This window comes from Nanorana parkeri, unplaced genomic scaffold (genome assembly GCF_000935625.1).
Source record: "Nanorana parkeri isolate BGI_ZX_2015 unplaced genomic scaffold, ASM93562v1 scaffold595, whole genome shotgun sequence".
Lineage (NCBI taxonomy): Eukaryota > Metazoa > Chordata > Amphibia > Anura > Dicroglossidae > Nanorana > Nanorana parkeri.
Genome location: NW_017306863.1, coordinates 592,513 through 613,422, shown reverse-complemented (window position 1 = coordinate 613,422; position 20,910 = coordinate 592,513). Strand labels below are relative to the sequence as shown.

The 20,910-nt window shown below is 45.8% G+C and overlaps 1 protein-coding gene across 1 annotated transcript; it reads left to right on the top strand.

The window, feature by feature from the left end:
- The first annotated feature begins 559 nt into the window (after nt 1-559).
- PRMT6 (protein arginine methyltransferase 6) lies at nt 560-1,667 on the top strand. The gene has a single exon (XM_018562729.1). The coding sequence runs from the start codon at nt 591-593 to the stop codon at nt 1,665-1,667; it is 1,077 nt and encodes a 358-aa protein (XP_018418231.1). The 5' UTR covers nt 560-590.
- Nucleotides 1,668-20,910: the final 19,243 nt, after the last annotated feature.

The window sequence follows — 20,910 nt, the reverse complement described above, 5'->3', positions numbered from 1 at the left end:
GTAAACACGGGACATTTAAAGCATCTAGACTGACAGATTTTCCTCTGCATATAGAGCACAAAAATGCAAGTGGCACTGAAGTGTAATTCACTTTCTAAAGAAATAAATATCCTCATCCTGGTGTGTTAGCTTTATCCTCATCTGAATCGCGCAGTGCGATAGCCTGCACAAAACGTACAGATACTGCGTCTTCAGCGCAACGCTATGTTGTGACCCATCCCTGAGCCTTTTGTGCTTTCCCAGCTGAGAATGTTGAAAGGCGTGATGTTGTTCTGCAGCTTTTGTATTGCAAACGACCCCAGGCCCGAGAAAGCTGCTGACGAAGCACGCTGGGACACAACACACAAAGCATGCCGGGACACAACACACAAAGCATGCCGGGATACAATCATAGAACAGGACACAGCATGGGTTAAAGGCAAAAGAGGAGCCTGGCAGCAGGTTACAAAGTGAGAAAACAAAGTGAAAGCAAAGCTGGGGAAACAGGAGGGGCTGAACTGGCAGCAGACAGGAAGAGCTCACTATCCAATCACACTATCCTTAAGTCAGCCAATAGACACTGCTGTTAGCTCCGTCTCGCTCACTACTGCATGCTCCATAAGAAAGTCACTGTCCAGGCACGCTGTGCAGGAAAGGATCCCAGCATGGCATTGCTCAAGAAAAGGAAACTTGACAAAACTGAGCAGGACTGTGAGTATTTCCAGTGTTACTCAGATGTCACCATACACGAAGAAATGCTCTCAGATACCGTACGAACGAACACATACAAGACAGCCATTTTTCGCAACCAAGATGCTCTCTGTGGTAAAACCGTGCTGGATGTAGGTGCTGGCACAGGCATCCTCAGTGTATTCTGCGCACAGGCCGGGGCGGCTAAAGTCTATGCCGTGGAAGCCAGCACCGTGTCCCAACTGGCGTGCGATGTTATAAAACACAACGGAATGGAGGGCAAGATCGAAGTGATCTCTAGCACGGTGGAAAACGCTGAGATACCAGGTCAAGTCGATGTCATTGTCAGCGAATGGATGGGGTACGGCCTTATGCATGAATCGATGCTAAGCTCTGTGTTATATGCTCGTGACAAATGGCTTAAACCTGGCGGACTGATATTCCCATGCCACGCGGATCTCTTCCTCGTTCCTATTAACGACAATGCCGTGGAGGAGAGGCTGGACTTCTGGGGTGGAATGAAGGACGTGTATGGAGTGGACATGTCCTGCGTGGAAACGTTTGCACGGAAGTGCATCATGGGTAAAGACATGGTGGTGTGCCCAATATACCCAGAAAATATGCTCTCCCACCCAGTGAAGTTTGCCATGTTGAACCTTGACACCATCACGCTGGAAGACATCGCCAACATCACAGGTTCCTTCAGATTCTGCTGCTATGGTTCCTCTTTGATGCATGGATTCGCCATCTGGTTTTCTGTCAGTTTCCCAGGAGAGAAAGGAGTTACGTTATCTACATCTCCGTATGGTCAAGAGACGCACTGGAAGCAAACTTTGCTGTACCTGGAGGAAGAGGTACATGTAGAGCAGGATACAGAGATTTCTGGGGACATCTGTATGTCATCTTCTGAAATCAACCCAAGACATTTATGTGTATCCATCACCTACTCTATAGGTGGAGGTGCTCGAAGGACAAGGAACTTCCAGATGGGGAATTGATATTTCTGGGAAGAACATATGATGTGTCCATTTTTTTTTGTAATAAAAACACATTATAAACAAATGTGCTTTTTTGTTTTTAAATACTGCATGAGCGGGAAATGAAAGGGTTAGAGTCTTTACATTTGTTTATCGATATGTATCCTCACTGGTGACATTCCCCTTTCTTCTTTCTGGACCACTAATTATGTATCGGGGTTTGGTCCGAATCAAGTTCATCTGAGTCCACACAAAACTGTCAGCCAGCCACCCATACCAATCAGTTGCAGCCGGGGCATTCATTCCTCCTGTAGCTGCACACCACAAAGGGGCGGGGAATACCCCTGCCACAACTGAATGGTAAGGGGGGGGTATCTGTGACAGTATTGCATGAGCCTGGGTGAGCTTGGTTAGCACAAAGCCCCCCGCACATCACCAGTAGAGAAAGTGTAAGTGGAAACTGAGGACACATACGAAAACAAAAACGTTTCAGAGGTTCTAGCACATATCTACATGATTGAAGACAAATGGAGGTACACTATGAATTGTAGAATGAGTGAGGAAGTGTTAGAAGTGCTGCTGGATTTCATTTGCTGTCTGTTTCCCGTATGGGGAGAGTTTACCTTATTTCCTGTCCCACTGCTAGGTGGTCCATAGACAGTAAGTGAGGGGAAAGCTAATGGAGGCACAGACGGCAACCAAAACTCAACCACGGTCTTCGTAACCTAAGATGGTAAAGCTTTTTACTTGTTGTGGACAGCTTTGCTGCTGGCTGTGCCCCCACTGAGGAGTTTTTCTCTCACCCCCTTTGCTTAGGAACACCCAAGAGTGTAATTAAACACGTGGAGTTAGCTAGCAAGCAGTAGATATATGCAAAACTATTTTTTAAAATAAAAAAAGTTACCAAAAAGGTTATTACTTAGCTGTGTCACTGCTGCTCGCTCCCGTCTGAAGATCTGGAGCAGCCGAGCAGGATGAAGGGGCAGGCACATGTACAGTAGAGATCTTTGGAGGGGGAGAGGCACAGCGGAGGTGAATGCACACAGTCGTGAGTATGCACGTCGGACAGACACTGTGGGACCCGAGGAGTCTGTGCTGGATCAGAGACCGGCACTAGCTCTGGAGGGACTTCTCAATACAAGTGGAAGGAAGAAGATGATCGGATCAAGAGGCCTCATTTAAGGTAAGGACCAGATCCGGACCAGAACATATTTTGTCTGTACAAAAAACACATCCCAATGTATTCCTATGGTATTTCTGAGCATATTTCACACCATTGCGTTAATTTCTCGTGCATTCAAAAAAGTACTGCATGTCACATTTGTTCTGGTCTGGAATGCACAAAAACGCACCTAAAAGCCCATTGACACTAAAAAAATGCATCGGAGTGCCCCATAACGCATCAAAACCACAGCAAAAACACATCAAAAAACCATTGGTCCAGACATGGTGTGAAAGAGGAACTCTTCCTTCAGATTTTCTGACCTTTGGCTACCCTAGCCAAGGCTTTAAAGCTGGACTCCAGGCAAAGCGCTAAATGCACAGATGAAGTACAGATAGCACTCATTCACACTAGAAAAGGCCGACACGTACAGCTCCGTGCTGAACGCTTGGCAGCTCCAGCGAAGGACAGGTGATGCGTGTGATTAGTATGCAGCCCCTGTCCTTCTCTATGGGAGTACGCGGCCGTACGCCGCCCTACGCTCACCCCAGGTGCAGGTACATACAGGTGCAGGTCTCCCGGCTTGGACACAGACAGGATCCATCCGGTCAGCGTACAAGTATGGACACCCACATGGACGTGCAGGGCGGGTCAGCGTAGGGCGGCGTACGGTCGAATACTCCCATAGATAAGGACAGGGGCTGCGTACTAATCACACACGCACCTGTCCTTCCCAGGAGCTGCCCGATACGGCCGTGCACGCAGCACGGAGCTGTACGTGCCGGCCTTTTCTAGTGTTATTGAGGGCATAAAGTTGATGTTTTACTTGTGAAATTATTTTTTAGCTGTTGATCTAATTTATAGATTTGCACGCCACTGCCATAGCACACAACCCTGAATGGCAGGGGAGGAGATTTTTTTCCTGCTGCAGTTCAGTTACACTTACAGGTCTCCTCCCCATGCTGTGACTGGACAGTGAAAAGAGAAGAGGCAGGATGATGAGCTCATCTCACTGTCACTCTGCTCTTATCTGCTTGCTCATAGGACTACAGCACAGCTGATTTACTCTTTTGTGCTGTTTTTCCTTCCTCCAGTCTGCTGTACAGAAGTTTCAAAACCTTTTTGAACCTGAGTGCCCAAATTGCGACGCAAAATCAATTTATTTACCTCAAAGTGCCAGCGCTGAATATAAGTTGGGTACTGTATTGCAGTTCTGGCGCTCGGGTTTAAGAAACGTTCAACATCACTGCCTTAGGCCCCATTCACACCAAGCGGCATACCTTACAAGCGGATCCGTGCGACTGTTCAGGGGCGACATTCCAGCGACGATCGCGCGACCTTCACAGGCAGGCTGCATTAAAAAATAGAAAAATTGTGCGACTTCCACGGGAAAAAGGGGCCTGCTACAGCGACTGGCGACATGAAGCTGTACATTAGAGAAGTGCAACTTCTCGCGATATCGCACAGCAAAAATGCGCGATATCGCGGGGGAAATCGTGGGATTTTCCGCTCAGTGTGAATGGGGCCTTAGGCAAAATAGGGAAACATGCATAATCAAACATTTATACTCTCAATAAAATACACACACATACACACGTAATGAAACACACACATCACACACTTATTAAAACACACATATTACACACACACAGAACTAATAACAAAAGTGAATAAATAGAACATTGCCCCCTCTCCTGCTTACCTGTTTTGCAGGGAGGTGGCCTCCCTGGGTCCTAGTGAGGAGGAAGAAGCCGTCAAATCTGCCTATTTAGAGGCCGCCGCCGCTGCCTGATTGTAACTGCCCCATATTGCGTACTGAGGCGATTCGGGTCGGTCGGATCTATTTCAATTGGTGGTCCTTGAACCTGGGCTCGCGTGCCAGCAGAGAGGGCCCCGCGTCCCCTCCCTGGCAGGCGTGCCATAGGTTTGCCAGCGCTGACCTAGATGTTCCATAGCCTGTGAAGGTGATTTTAGCAACCAGCTGCCGCAATAGCATTTAACACCCTCTGCCAGTGACTGATAGAGCTGAGATCCAGGCCAGAAATATGATGTGAAGAACTTTATTAGAACATTGAAAATGGGAGAGAGGGTTTAGGGCTTAGGACATCCGCGAGAAAAATAAACAGACTCCAGACTCACCAGTCCCTTTCAGTATTCCATTGCAGAATCAATAGGAGCACATCCTGACATTGAGTACTCGAGCAACAGCTGAATAGGGATAGACATGAGATCTTCAGTAGGAGAGACACCAGACTTGCTCCTGAAATCCATTCTATTCCAGCATCTCTACTTCTCTAGTTCACCATCAGCATCTCTAGTTCTTCTCCATAATCAGCAGCATCTGCCTCCTCCAGGTTTGAGGCCTAGTGAGGCATTTCCCACACTTTAGCATTCCTCCGCCCATGCCTAAGCCTGGGGGCAGGTTAAACTGAACTACAACCAGGACTAGACCATGACAAGGACTAAACTGACCACATGGCAATTCCCCTGAGTATATACGCACTTCCCCCAGCATTAAATCACCAGGGATCTCCTGACCACTCGCAATTTGCAAGCGAAACTCAAAATCCATAGAGCAGGGCTGCGCTGGACGGCAGCATGGAGTACAGATAGTACACCCGTACTTGCAGAGGGGAAGGACTGTTCGCCGAAAGGTAAGTATAGTGGGGGGAAAGGGCGCCAGATTTGAGCCAATAAATCAATTTTCCCAAACTACATGGAAAAGTGAACTTACCCTTCAATGCACATTGTGTGTGTGTTAGGGAGCGCTGCTGACCGGCTATCAGGGCTAAATGTAGAGAAAAAACGCCTGCCTAGCTCCCGGAAACTGCATTACCGGGGCAACGGACGATAGGAATCACACACCTCTCCCCCTCAAAACTCTCTTTATCAATGTTAGCCACATGAAAAAACAGACCTCACATAGTTGTTAAAGTTGAAACAAAAAAAATTGGTCCGTTCAGTTCAACCCATGTTGAATAAAGACACAGGCAGGGCCGGATTTCCCACAAGGACAACCAAGGTCAGGCCCTGGGGCCACAGGAAGTAGAGGGGGAGAAGGGGTAGTGGAATTCCTATCTCTGACGCCCGGGACATGCAGTTCTGGGTGCTGGACGGGTAGTTGTTTTCTACATTTAGCCCTGCCGCTTGTTTTGTACAAGTGATCTCGGCGACGTCGCCGAGATCACTTGTATGCAGCCTGCAGGTCTGCCAGTCTCCATTGTGGGGGTGTGGGTTGGCAGTGCATTGAGGAACCTGGCCTTGGTGCAGCAGAGAGAGTATATGTGGCCCTGGGCACAGGTCTATCCAGTTCAACCTTTGTGTCATGAAGTCTCACCATCCTGCAGTGCTCCAAAACCTCTCCTTGAGTGTGCTTTGAGACTCATACTTTTGCTCCCAAATACGCCCTGCGCTTACCCATAGAACATAATAGTTGTATCTATATTTATGTTAGCACATGCACCTGGGAAAGCAATGTGTCTATACCCAGGCCTGACTCATGTGCTAGGTAAATTACACATTTCAGACTGAGCTAAATAATGCAAACACTAATGTAATGTATACAGGATAGGCAATATGTTTGCATCTGTTTTTCTATGGCTTAGGACCAACGCTCAACGCACAGCTGCTGGTGATTGCAGGGACAGTAGTGATGTGCAGATACTGTTGCTTAGAGCTGTTTACTTGTTTTCTCTTAGAACTTTATTGAATATCATTCAGTTTGATTCACCACAAAGGCATTGCAATGTTGTGGTTTGCATTGCAACATGCTGTGATACAAAAATGACTGCATGTCATACCTTTTTTAGTGCACACCACCATAACGCTGTGATGCAATTTGACCTCATTTAAAACAAGGCATGTTTTTCTTCTCTATATATTAGGGCTGCACTGGGCCAGACTGCCAGTGCAGCCCCAATGCCTCTGGTGTGAATGAGCTCTGACTTTGGTGGGCGTGGCATTAAAAGTGGGAGATGGGGGTTGTTTTAAAGTGAACCTATATCTACAAAAAAAATGAATGGAGTTTTATGCTAAAGGAAAACTACTAATAAAACATATTAGCACTTTTAATATATCTATGGAAACGAATTAACTAATATATAAACTCTTTGCTCTACCTGCTTGCTGCCTACCTGCTTCTAGAAGCTTGTGTATACGGTATGCCTGCTTCAAGCAGCTTGTGCGTAGGGTCTGCCTGCATCTAACAACTTTTTGAAGGCTATTCTTGATTCTAGCAGCTTGTTCATAGGGTCTGCCTCCTTCTAGTAGCTTGCAATTTGGAGCCACCTGCATCTAGCAGTTTGAGTGTAGTAGCCTCCTGCGTTCAGTAACTCGTGTGTAAAGGCCTGCCTGCTTCTAGCAGCTTGTACATAGAGTATGCTTGCTTCCATCATCTTGCGTGTTGGGCCTGCCTGCCTCTAGTAGCTTGTGCTTAAGGGCTGCCTGCTTCTAGAAGTTTGTGTATAGGGCCTTCCTGTTTCTAGTAGCTTGTGTGTAGGGGTTGCCTGCTTCTAACAGCTTGTGTGTAGAGGCTGTCTGCTTGTAGCTGCTTGTGTGTAGGGCCTGCCTGCTTCTAGTAACTTGTGCGTAGGGGTTTCCTGCTTCTAGCAATTAATGCGTAGGGGCTGCCTGCTTCTAGCAATTTGTGCATGGGGCTACCTGCTCCTAATAGCTTGCGCATAGGGGCTCCCATCATCTACCAGCTTGTGTGTGTAGGGGCTTCCTGCTTCTAGCAACTTATACGTAGGCGCTGCCTGCTTCTAGGAACTTGTGCATAGGGACTACCTGCTTCTAAAAGCTTGTGCATAGGGCCTGCCTGCTTCTAGCAACTTATGTATAGGGTACATTTGCTTCTAGTAGCTTGTGTATAGGGCCAGCCTGCTCTAGTAGCTTGTTTGTAGGGACTGCCAGCTTCTAGCAACTTGCGTTAAAATGCTTTCTGCTTCTAGTGGCTTGTGTGTAGAGGCTGTCTGCTTGTAGCTGCTTGTGTGTAGGGCCTGCCTGCTTCTAGTAACTTGTGCGTAGGGGTTTCCTGCTTCTAGCAATTAATGTGTAGGGGCTGCCTGCTTCTAGCAATTTGTGCACGGGCTACCTGCTTCTAATAGTTTGCGCATAGGGGCTCCCATCATCTAGCAGCTTGTGTGTGTAGGGGCTTCCTGCTTCTAGCAACTTATACGTAGGCGCTGCCTGCTTCTAGGAACTTGTGCATAGGGACTACCTGCTTCTAAAAGCTTGTGCATAGGGCCTGCCTGCTTCTAGCAACTTATGTATAGGGTACATTTGCTTCTAGTAGCTTGTGTATAGGGCCAGCCTGCTCTAGTAGCTTGTTTGTAGGGACTGCCAGCTTCTAGCAACTTGCGTTAAAATGCTTTCTGCTTCTAGGGGGGTTTCCTGCTTCTAGCAATTAATGCGTAGGGGCTGCCTGCTTCTAGCAATTTGTGCACGGGGCTACCTGCTTCTAATAGCTTGCGCATAGAGGCTCCCATCTTCTAGCAGCTTGTGTGTGTAGGGGCTTCCTGCTTCTAGCAACTTATATGTATGTGCTGCCTGCTTCTAGGAACTTATGTATAGGGTACATTTGCTTCTAGTAGCTTGTGTATAGGGCCAGCCTGCTCTAGTAGCTTGTTTGTAGGGACTGCCAGCTTCTAGCAACTTGCGTTTAAATGTTTTCTGCTTCTAGTGGCTTGTGTGTACCAGCTTCCTGCATCTAACAACTTGAGCATAGAGGCTACCTGCTTCTAGCAGCTTGTGTTTATGGTCGTCTGCCTACATCTAGCCACTTTTATGCAGTGTATTCTTGATTCTAGCAACTTGCTTGAAGTGCTTTTAGTAACGTGCAACTAGGGGCCACCTGCTACTAGCAACTGGAGTGTAGATGCTGCCTGCTTCTAGTAACTTGTGTAAGGGCCTGCCTGCTTCTAGCAACTTGCACATAGAGTATGCCTGCTTCTAGAATCTTGTCTTCTAGCGTCTTGTGTGCAGGGTAGGGTTGCCACCTTTTCTTCAAGTAAACCCGAACACTCTAGCTCTGCATGCAGCAATTTTTTAATAATTTCTTTGGAGAATATAGAGGGGAGAGCAAGGAGAGGCAGCCAGAAAAAAGAGTGAGAAGACACAGCCAGGGGAGGGAGTAAGGAGAGTGGCTATAGAGGACTACAAATCCTAGCAATACATTATAATATGAAGCTACATACTCTATGTTGTTCAGGGGTGGCACCCTAATGTCTCAAGGGGTGGCCTGCACAGGCTCTGCAGACTCTCAGGTGGGCTATGCTGGCTCTTAGATGGCTGTGTGGGGTCTGGCTTTCAGCAGTGCTGTGCAGGACTCTCACCAGGGGTCCGGAGGCAGGCAGCGTGTTGTGCAGAGACTGGGAGGCAGGGCCGCCGTCAGGGAGGTACGGCCGATATTGATGTAAGTGGCCCGGCCAGGCTTAAGGGCCCCCCGCAGTACCGGAGGAGGCCGGGGCCCGCACGCTCCAGACCCTCACCTGGGATGCCTCCTCCGGTGTCCCCAGGGGGGTCTCTTGGCATTGGTTTTTAAAGATGGCCGCCGCGAGTAGCGGCGGCCATCTTTAAAGCTGGCAAGCGCCCACATATCATTTAATATATTGCCGAACAGGCAATATATTGAATGAAAAAAATTCCCTGGTCGTCAAGTGGGGAATCAGCATGATCTGCATGTCTTGCTGATGCAGATCATACTGATCGCTCCTTCGTGGGTTCACGTAATTGTGCGTCATCCGCTGGAAGTGGTTATACCAAGAACATGGCTGCTCCTGAAGCCATGTTCTTGTACCGTGTTAAACAGCTGACGATTGCTGTTTAAATACAAGTGATCCGGCGTCTGTACAGACGCTGAATCACTTGTACGGTGCGGCGCTGTGCCCCCCTCCTCCACAGCCGTCGGTGCCACCGTTAGTTTCCTGGGCTCCTCTGCCCCTCGTGTGAGCCCAGGCCGCACGTGGAGGTTCTCCCCTGACAGATCGGAGGAGAGATCAGTGGCTTCTAGCTGTGGATCTCTCCTCCGATCACTGGGCCCGGAAGTGATGTGCATTACATCACTTCCGGTGTAACTGTACATAGTCTCTGGCTCTTAGGGCCTGTTCAGACCACTTACAGTGCGTTCTGGCCAGAACGCACTGCATCGCAATGCAGCCGGCTCACTTTTGTGCTGGGCAGGAGGGGGCGTGGCGGGCCATTGAAGTGAATGGCGCTGTAGCCACGCCCTCCGGCCGCAATTTGAACGCCTGCACAGGATCGCAGGGCACATTCTGCCTGCATTGCGTTCCGGTGTTGTGCGGTCAAAATGCTGCAAGCACTATTTTGACCGCATCGGGACGCAAGCACAATGTGCCCTGCGATCCCGTGTGGGCGATCGCATTGTGGCCGGAGGGCGTGGCTATGGCACCATTCACTTCAATGGCCCGCCACTCCCCCTCTTATCCGGCAAAAATTGAGCCGGCCGCAATGTGATGCTATGCGTTCCGGCCGGAATCGGGCCGGGACGCACTGCAAGTGGTGAGGACCTGTCACATATGTGCTATTACGTAAGGGGCTTTTTAGCCCGCTATGTGATCGCAATAAAGCAGAGTGTAAAAAAAAGGTAAAAATTAAAGTAACATAAAAAAATGTAAAATGCAAAAAAATATATTTTTTAAGTTTTTCTCCTTTCCCAACGTGCACGCACATACAACACAAACCCGGGTCAGATGCGCCTACATGCAAAAACACATGTTATGTATCGTTGCGAGCGTCGGAGTGAGAGCAATAATTCTCGGCCCATCAATCACTGACAGCACTAAACTGATGAGCCGTAAAAGCATTTAAAGCGTCGCTTATGGAAAATTTTGGCTATTGTAGTTTTTGGCGGTTTCATGGATGCTTGACATGTTTAGTATCTATTTGCCCGGCATGAGCCCGTCTTTTATATTGTCCCAAAAAAATTGTCATTATATTCTGATTCTGTACACTAAGTTTCATTTTAGTGTATTTTATCCTAAAAATACTGGTTTGATAAACATTTGCGCAAATACCGTGCGACATAAAAAATTACAACTAGCATCTTTTTATTCTGCGGGGCCTTTGTTTTCAGAAAATATATAATTGTTTGGGGGTCCGAAGCTGTTTTCTACCCAAAAATTCATATTTTATCATGTGTGTGCAAATGTAAGAAATTGCTCCTGGCAGCAAATGGTTAATGAGTATATAAATATTTGAATGTGTGTGTTTCCCTATTTTGTCTGAGGCGGTGATGATGCTGAACATTTTTTAAACACGAGCACCCGAACTGCAACGCAATACTGAGGCCTTGTTCACACCTGAACGTTTTGTAGCGCGCTCTACGCTCGACGAACGCTCTACAAAACGCTCACACATCTAAATCCTATTGTATTCAATGGGTCTGGTTCACACCTTGGCATATTTCAGCCCGTCCCTAACGCGCTACAAAACGGCCCACGCCTGAAAAGGTACATGTACTACTTTGGGCCGTTTTTGTTGAGCGTTTCCATTGGGATACAGCCAAGTAGCCCTCGGAAACGCGCGTTTGTCGCGCGATTCTTTTACCGTGGATCGCGGTAAAAAAACGCACGACAGACGCGCATATGCAATACGCCTAGGTGTGAACCAGGCCTAAAGGTATTTTCAGAGTTGGCATTTTGTAGAGGGTTCTTCCCCTCTCGGTGTTCTCTGGCTCTAAGGGGTGCATTTATATTAAGTCACTATCCTGAGGCAAGACAGGAGGAAGAGTGAGCTCCGTGTATTTATTAATTATTGGTATTTATATAGCAACAACACTTTATACAGCACTTTACTTAGTTGCACATTCACATCAGTCCCTCCCCTTAAAGAGCTTACAATCTAAGGTCCCTATCTCGCATGCATACAAGGGCCAATTTTTAGACCGGAGCCAATTAACCCACCAGCATGTCTTTAGAGTGTGGGAGAAAGCAAGCACAGGCAGACATGCAAACTCCTTACAGAAAGTGACCTGGCCGGGACCCTCACTCTTCTCTCCCCCCCAGCGGTGATGGCGGTCCTGGCCGGGGACTCAGATTGCGACCCCCCCCCTGTTCACTTGTGGGATCCCATTTGGGGTCGCGACCCACACTTTAAGAAGCACTGATCTAGTGTACTCCACATTTTTTTTTTAAATGCCCAGTCTGAGGGAGTGCATTACAATCAAGTGACAAAAAAATAAACACATTCCTAGCACTATGTATTTGACTTTCAGAAAACAACTACAGCAGAGACCAGGGGACTTTGTTGCTGGTTATATTATTGGGGTGTGGTGTGATTAGAGGGCACTTTGACCGTCTGTGGTACTGTGGCTGGCTATTATTTTTTAACTGTTTTAGAAAGTCTTGATTAGCTGCAGACTGCATAGGGAAGGGCATTTTAATAACATTGAATACAAAATGACTTGGATAGCAATTCTATATGTCATAATAATTTCTTAACGAAAGTGGATTTTTTTTCTAAATGAGATTTAGAAGATCATAAGGGATATATCATCATAAGTGTTACATTAAAAGATGTCCACACAGTGGGACTTTTTGTTTTTTTTAATTTACAACTTCTGCATACAAGCACCCTTGTGGGGAGTTGCAGGTGTCTAAGAAGGGGTTAAATTATTACAGGATTCCAAAGTTTCACATTATGCTTAGCGTTACATAAACTTCCATTCACAACCCAGAGGCAGAGATAGAGATATAGAAAGTGATCTAACATAAACATCCCAGTTTATTGCTGACAGTCCTCTGGGGGATCTTCTGACAAAGCTTTAAAATGAAACTGGAGTGGGAGGTGGAGGAAAGCAATAATACATATTGCAGTCCTCCAATAGTGTGTGCAATAGTGTGGCTTTTTGGAAGTATATAGTTAATTTTAGGAGAAACTGTGCAGCCTCCTACCATTTTGATACCAGTCCCTATGACCTTCTCAAAACACAGGTGCTTGATGCTGACAGGGACTAGACTACCTGGAGGGGGGTGCTGGCAAGATACAGTGTGAATGTAGGTAGTTGACACCTCCCTGGTAAGCTGGGACCCATAACCAGTTCAACAAGTGTGCAGGTATGAAAACCAAAATTTTAACAATGTTAATACATGTGTTCTAGGCTACAGCAACATGACAAATTGTCTCAGTCAAGTTAACTTTATTGCCCGAATTCAGGGGAGGACTAGGCTGGGGGACAGTACTAATAAGATATCTTGGGCTGGTGTCCTTGAATGGAGATAGCTCAGCGTCAGGCCATCAGTCAGAGTGGAACCTACAGTCAGCGATACCCGCTGGGCATTATGTAGTGACCTGCTCCCTATTCTGACCTGCTATCATAGAACCTGGCAAAGCAGAGTCTTTTAGAATTAACTTCCTGTGCAATTCTGAGATGTCATGTGACCGAATGCCGAGAGCCGCAAAAAAAAGCTGATTCTGTAAAAAGTTGTCAAAATAAACCGTCTACTTTAGGAATACCCACTTTTCACTATGCTCACCATTCCCTATTATGCTTTTTAAAAGGGAGTCTGTCAGAAGTCTGTCACTTTATTGAAAGGGACAGTTGGCTGTATTTGCTCCCCAGACCAAAGGTTCCCAGTTCTGCTTTTTCATAGGAAGCAGCATAGATTCCATCTGCTGACTTCTCAACCTGGTGAGGTGAGGCTAGAAAACTACAAAGTGAGCCCTTTATTCTACCCTGAATGGGCAACATGACAGGTTTACTTTAATGTTTTACATTATTAGGAGCAATGATTTTAAAAAGCTGCTTTTATTGCATATTTAGGTTTGATACTGCTATCTGTCTTATATAGCAATTTGTATTTACAGCATTCTATCTTTTACCTTTAAAGCAGAACCGGGAAAAAATAGCAAGATAATACATAGTAAAAGGTAAAATAACAAAACCAAATATCTTCATGACTGATGAGAAGCCTAGGCCTAGAGAAATACCCCAAATTGGCTGATATTCAGTCTTGCCCCATAAAAGACACCAACAACAATTAAGTTGGAAAAGGGCAAGGCTTTATTTCCAATCTAAACATAACAACCAAAACGTAACCAGTGCCAGTCACAGTTAAACTGTGAGCACACCTGAAAGTGGGGTACCTGTCTTTACCATCAGTGCCAGATAGGCATTAGACTGTTATAACTTCAAACTGAGGGCATATTCCATTAAAGTAACATTCTTTAGCTGTCAAGGTCAGACCGCCACACGCAGCTCAGTGCAAGACTGACGAGCGCCCCACCGCAGCCAGCACCTGTTCAATACCAGATTGTAGGCCAAGATTAAAGATGTCTAGGCCAATAATATTTAAATGCACGCCATCAGGTCTTAGGAGATCATTATTATCACCTTCTAAATCCTTATGCCTTATAACATTAATACCAATTCTGCGTACAAATTTTGAGACCTGCGAGATGACTTTTCGTCTGAAGCATGTGAAAACTGCACAACAATGAGCAATGTCTTGTTTTATGGCTTTTATCAAATCTACTGATCCTGACAGGCCAACATCATTACCGCTGGCATCGAGAACTAAGATTATAGGACCCGAAACAAATTTTCTTAGGCGGAGACATTCTGGTAATACCTGGGACCAACGCAAACCGAGGTTCTTCCCGCAGTTCCTGAGTTCAGCGTGACGAGAGGCCCAAAAAATGAAAGTCACCGATGATACAAATCAATGCTGGATGGGTACCTGAAATTAAAACAAAAGGTGAGGGCAAATATATACTGTAAGGAGAAACGAGAAGATTCCCAACTACCCAAGCACTGGATTTCCTGATCAGAAAAGCCCATACCATACACAGAAGTTTCTGCACCAATGCTGAAGGAGTGGGTAGAGAACTCTGAGGGTGGAAAACCCAGCTTGGCAAGGCAGAGGCGAAAAACTTTTAAGAATTGGAAGCTGCTAAGGTTGGACAAATCAGCGTGGACAAGAAAAACGGTTGTAATGGGGCAGATGGACACAAACCTAGCTGCCAAAGAAACTGGGCACACGGGGCCCCCATACACATTCAAAAGTATAGTCTTCCCTTATCCAGATTTTTCAGTCTTTGATGAGGGCAGTGAGATGGAGACCGGGGATTGCGATATGTGGACATCATGAGCTAGGATACCGAATGGTGGTGCGTTTGGTTTTAACGACGAGTTCGCTGATTCGGAATGCGCCGAAAAAAGCCCAAGAAAAGGCAAGTTGGAACAACAAAGTATCGTAATCAGAAAAACAGACAGAAGGTAGTAAGGAATGCAAACCTATAAGTATGTCTAAAGAGATGGGTCAACGCGAATCCGGGTCCAGGGTCAATCGTTTCCATCCTGTTAACCTTTTGGTTACATCCTCTCAACATGGACAGGGCCCTCCGTTTTAACATGAGACAAGGGAACTTTAAACTGGGAGCAGATATCATGGAAGACTTGAAGTAGATGCGAACATTGTTAATTTTCAGTAGGATTGATGAACAAGAAGTCATCCATATAGTGTAAAAACGAGCAGCACCCAGCGGCCTCGCCTACTACCCATTCAAGGAAGGTACTGAGCATCTCAAAATAATAACAGGAGATAGAGCATCCCACAGGGAGGCACATATCAACAAAATAACTGCCTTGGAAGAAACAACCTAGGAGGTGGAAGCAGTCTGGATGAACAGGTAGTAGGCGAAAAGCTGCCTCTATGTCAGCCTTCGCTAGCAGCGCAGAGGCACCCGCATTCCTAACTAAGGACAGGGCTTTATCAAAAGAAGCGTATTGGACCCGTGTATCTTCTTTATCAATGCCATCGTTAACCGATGCACCTGAAGGGAAGGATAAGTGATGTATGAGGTGGAACTTACCAGGTTCTTTCTTAGGGACGATACCCAAAGGGGACACTCTTAGATTATGATATGGTGGGAAATCGAATGGACCTGCCATGCGACCCAGAAACACTTCTTTTTGCAGTTTTTTAGCAATTACCTCTTCCATTTGAACAGCTGATTTCAAGTTGTCCGACATAGTAGGTTCATCCGAAGATTTAAAGGGTATCCAGAAGCCAATGCCTAATCCATCCTTAAAGGAGAACAATGAGGTGAGTGATTTTCACTCACCTCATAGTTCTAGCCGACCTGTGACAATGAAATTGTCACAGGTCGGCTCAGTAGATCGGGAGGTGAGCGAACACATACCGGCTCTCTGCCGTGACAGGGGGAGGGGCTGGATTCCCCTCTCCCTGCTCCGATCTGCCAGCGCTGACTGGCGGAACGGACGGAGGAGGGGGTGGGTACAGCTGGCTCTGCCTCTATATAGGCAGAGCCAGCTGTCAGTCACGCAGCTGGGCGGATCTCGACGTCCATGTCGGGATCCGCTCTGGCGTCTCAGTATACCACGAGCTGTAGCTCGCGGTATACTGAGCTTAGGGTAATGGGAGGACGCTAGTTTGTGTCCTCCCGTTACCCTAAGGAGAACTATGGGGAAAAACACTGACCCCATAGTTCTCCTTTAAGGATTAGAGCTTCTCTATTGAGAGGATAGTCATTTAACCATGAAACTATCTTTTGGACGTTCAGTGGAGATCTCTGCCTTAGAAAAGTCAGATTTGTTGTTTTGTCTATGTGATTGCTTGTCTTTCCGAAAGCAGCGAACTGCTGGATGTGCTCCGCCACAAATAGTGCATTCATGTTTAAAGCGGCAGGCATTGTACCAGTGACTTTACAGTGACTTTCGTAGAAACATCCAGCAGACGCCTTTCTTAGCAAGAGCGCCAGCAGTGGGCTGAAAGGGAGAGGAAGTAGGTCGATGCGGGCACATAAGGAGTAAAAATAGGCTACCATCCTGGCAATCAAAATGGAGATCGCTACGCAAGGCCATTTTTTGTCTGAATTGTGTGTCATAATTGAACCAACATTGTCCTTCATAATCTTTGTAGGCTCCCCAAATTAAATCAAGGTAACAAAATAACGATGGGCTTAATTGAGGACATTTTTCACATAGAACTCCGGCATAAGTGCAGAAGCCCTGTAGCCAGTTCCCAAATGTACGAGGGAGCTGTTGAGATTTTTCTTGTTGGGCATTACTATCAAAATGCTTGGGTTTGTCAATTGTTTCTCTATCAGGAGGAACGAGTGTGATTAAGTCAATTAATTCGCGTTTCCACATTTTATCCTTGGTGTCATTGGATAAATGTGTCCCAACAGGTGAGACAGCCCATAAGGGACCTGTTGACAAACCGCTGTTAGCTGAACTAGATGAAGGGGCTGAACCTGGTGTTACGCCCATGCGCAACATCACTGACTTAACAACATAAAAAATGTGTGTGTCTGTCCTTACAGGAAGTGTATCAGCAGATTTGAAGTCTTCTACACACTTGTGGAATGTCACTGTGTAGTCCTGTATACTAAAATGACTCTGCCTGCTCACACCATAGGATTGTAGCCAGTCACAAAGGAGCTACTTTGCATGCACATAGAAGTTAACGCCTACTTATTAGGCCATGCTTGCTACCTTTTACTATCAATTCAAGGTGCCTTCATTACTCACTTTCAATACAGAGACTTGCTGTACCTTTTTCTGCTGATGGAGGGCCAGGTTGTTCTAGACCTCCCACATTAGCCTGTGATTAGACAGTGATAGGAGAAGCAGTACAGTGAGTAGCTCATACTTCTTGTCACTTTCACTAACTTGTCTGCACATTAACACACTGTCTCCTTGTACTGCTTCTTCCTCTCACACTCAAGCTCTGCTGAACATGGACTGCAAGAGGCTAATAGGTGGTTACAATGCTTGTATTAAAAAAATAAATGTAATGATGTATTTAAGGAGAACTATGAGGTGAGTGATTTTCACTCAACCTCATAGTTTGACCCAACGTGTGACAATGAGACTGTCAGCTCAATAGATCGGGAAGTGAGCGAACACATACCGTTGCTCGCTCACTTCTCGATCCTGTCTCTGTAGAGAGGTGTGACTGTCACTCACGGCTCCCTGCAGGGATTCCCCCACTCCCCTGTCCGATCCTCCAGCCCTGACTGGAGGAACGAACGGGGCAGGGGGCGGGTACAGCTGGCTCTGCCTCAAGATAGGCAGAGCCAGCTGTCAATCACGCAGCTGGGTGGGTCTCGACAGTAATGTCGGGATCCGTCCCAGCTGTGGCGGTCTCAGTATACCGCTCAGTATACAGCTCACGGGATACTGAGCTTTGGGTCATGGGAGGACGCTAGTTTATGTCCTCCCGTGACCCTGAGGAGAACTATGGGGAAAAGCACTGATCCCATAGTTCTCCTTTAATGAACACAGAGCTGCATTCATTTGTGTCATTTATATCTGCCTAGAATTTAGCTTGAATTGCTGTCCTTAGCCATTTATAATATATTTGGTGTTAGATTCAGACATAGAATTATGACTTCATTTTTTTATTTACTGTCCTATTCTGAGCAGTATTTTTTATATGCTTGAGTAATATTGTGGTTCCTATTGCTTCCTTGAGACCCAGTCATTAATTGTTGCGACTGCAGATTCTGCACTGTTGTTATAGAAATCAAAGTTCCAACAAGGGTATTGTAAGAATTTATTGAGGTAACTGCCATTTCTATACTTTTATTGTACTATATAACTTTAAAAACATAATCTTATAATGTTATGGCAGTGTGTTGATCAACATGTCCCTTGCCTTCCTGCTTCTGTATCCATCCTTACCTGATAGGTAAACATAACCTTGTAATAAAATAATTTCCTGGTCTGTTTTCTATCTCAAACTCATGTCCAGATACAATTCTATTTACTGCATGTCTGTTTTCTATCTTGCTTTGAAAGCAAAGGTTTTATTTGAAACTAATTTTCTGTGAAAAGATCAATGATTTCAGCAGTTAATTGTTATTTCAATGTTTATTTGCGGGAATGTTAATTTGGTGGCTTTCAAATGTATTTATGTTGTTTTATTTTGCATAAAAACAAATAAATTGCTGAAATGGGAGGTCAAAAGTGTAAGCAAAAATACAGAAAATGATTTATCCAACTGAATGTGAAACATGTTAGACATGACTCCGTTTGTTTTTCCTTTTCAAAGGTAACATTTTGTTAACATGGAAAGATAGATTACGTGAAAAACAATGTTTAAAATACACACACTGGTCATTTTATTATTAGGTACACCTGTTCAACTGCTGGTAACATAAATATCAAATCAACCAATCACATGGCAGCAACTCAATGCATTTAGACAGGTAGACATGGTCAGACCAAGCATCAGAATGGGGAAGAAAGGTGATTTATGTGACTTTGAAAGTGGCATGGTTGTTCGTGCCGGGCGGGCTGGTTTGAGTATTTCAGAAATTGCTGATGTTCTGGGATTTTCAAACTCAACCATCCCTGGGGCTTTACAGGGAATGGTCTGAAAAAGAGAAAATATCCAGTAAACGCTAGTTCTCTGGGCGAAATGCCTTGTTGGTGCCAGAAGTCAGAGAAGGATGGTCAGACTATTCAAGGTCATAGAAAAGCCACAGTAACTCAAATCACCACTCGATACAGCCAAGGAACACAGTGGAGCATATTCTGGATGCACAACACATCGAAACCTTGAAGCAGATGGGCTACGGCAGCAGAAGACCACACCAGATGCCACTCCTGTCAGCTAAGAACAGGAAACTGAGGCCACAATGTGCAAGGGCTCACCAAAATTGGATGATAGAAAATTGGAAAAACGGCATAAACAGCATGAAAGCATGGATCTATCCTGCCTTGTATCAATGGTTATGGCTGGTGGTGGTGTAATGGTGTGCAGGATATTATGTTGGCACACTTTGGGCCCTTTGGTACCAACTGAGGATCATTTAAATGCCTGCGGAGCCCGCAAGTGATCGTGGAGTAGAAGGAGGCGGACAGAGGATCGGAGCAGACAGGTAAGAGGGCTTGACCGCCCACCTGAGACCCTGCAGAGCCCAGCATAGAGGGTCTATGCTGGGCTCTGCAGGGTCACCCTCAAGTGGGCTGTGTGGGATCTCAGGTGGGCTTAACTAGAAATCACAGGGCCCCATACAAACTTTTGCTATGGGGCCCTGTGATTTCTAGTTACGCCCTGCCTCAGCCTACTGTATTGTTGCTGACCATCTCCATCTCTTTATGACCACAGTGTACCCTTCTTCTGATGGCTACTTTCAGCAGGATAATGCGCCATGTCACAAAGCTAACTGGTTTCTGGAACATGATAATGAGTTCACTGTACTTAAATGGCCTCCACAGTCACCAGATCGCAAACCAATAAAGCACCTTTGGGATGTGGTGGAACTGAAGATTTGCATCATGGGTGTGCAGTTGACAAATCTGAAGCAACTGCGTGATGCTACCATGTCAGTATGGACCAAAGTCTTTAAATGCTAAAGCTCTTTGCTGAATTAGGGCACACTTCCAGCTGTAGATAGATAAAGGGGCTTAAGTAGGTTCCTAAAGGCAGCCCTGCTACCCCCAGCCTGCTGCACATGCCATTAAATGTTATGCCAGAAAAAAATAAGAAAATACATACAGTATATCTCTGCAGTATGTGCATATCTCCTGTATGTTGTAAACCTTTAGTAACACTGCCAGTACAGAAAAATACCTGTTGGTCCGCCATAAATCCAGTGTGCTCCGAACTCACTGCTTGCACTGACATTACAGTGCATTTGTTTAGCTGAAATCCCTACCAGCATTGTCAGTCTTCCCTGCTGGGCTACAAAACTCAGCCTATCCTGCACCCTTTTCTATCTCACTCCACATGCATACATTCATTGCTTTCCCAGATAAACAATGCTGCTGCCTTAACTCCAAAGAGCCTGCTCTCACACTGTGTGTAAATAATGGGCTCTGGGCGGCATGCCAATATCAGTAAGAACTAAGCTCCTATCAACTGTCACTGAAAGATTTTTACAACCCTAGTGATGACATAACAGGAAGTAATAAAACCTGTTTCTTGCAACAGGAACAAGAAAAAAGAAAGAAAATATACCTGGCATAGGAAGAGGAAGGTTTTGGGTCAAATTTGGGTAATGCCCCAACGTATTAACCATAAGGCACTCATGAGCAGCGGAATTTGGAAACAGTTTTTTGCTTTTTTTTTGCAACCAGTGAAAATAAATATTTGTGGCTCTATAACTGCA

Coding starts and splice junctions, on each gene's coding strand:
- PRMT6 (XM_018562729.1), top strand. CDS start 591: ATGCTCCATAAGAAAGTCACTGTCCAGGCACGCTGTGCAGGAAAGGAT.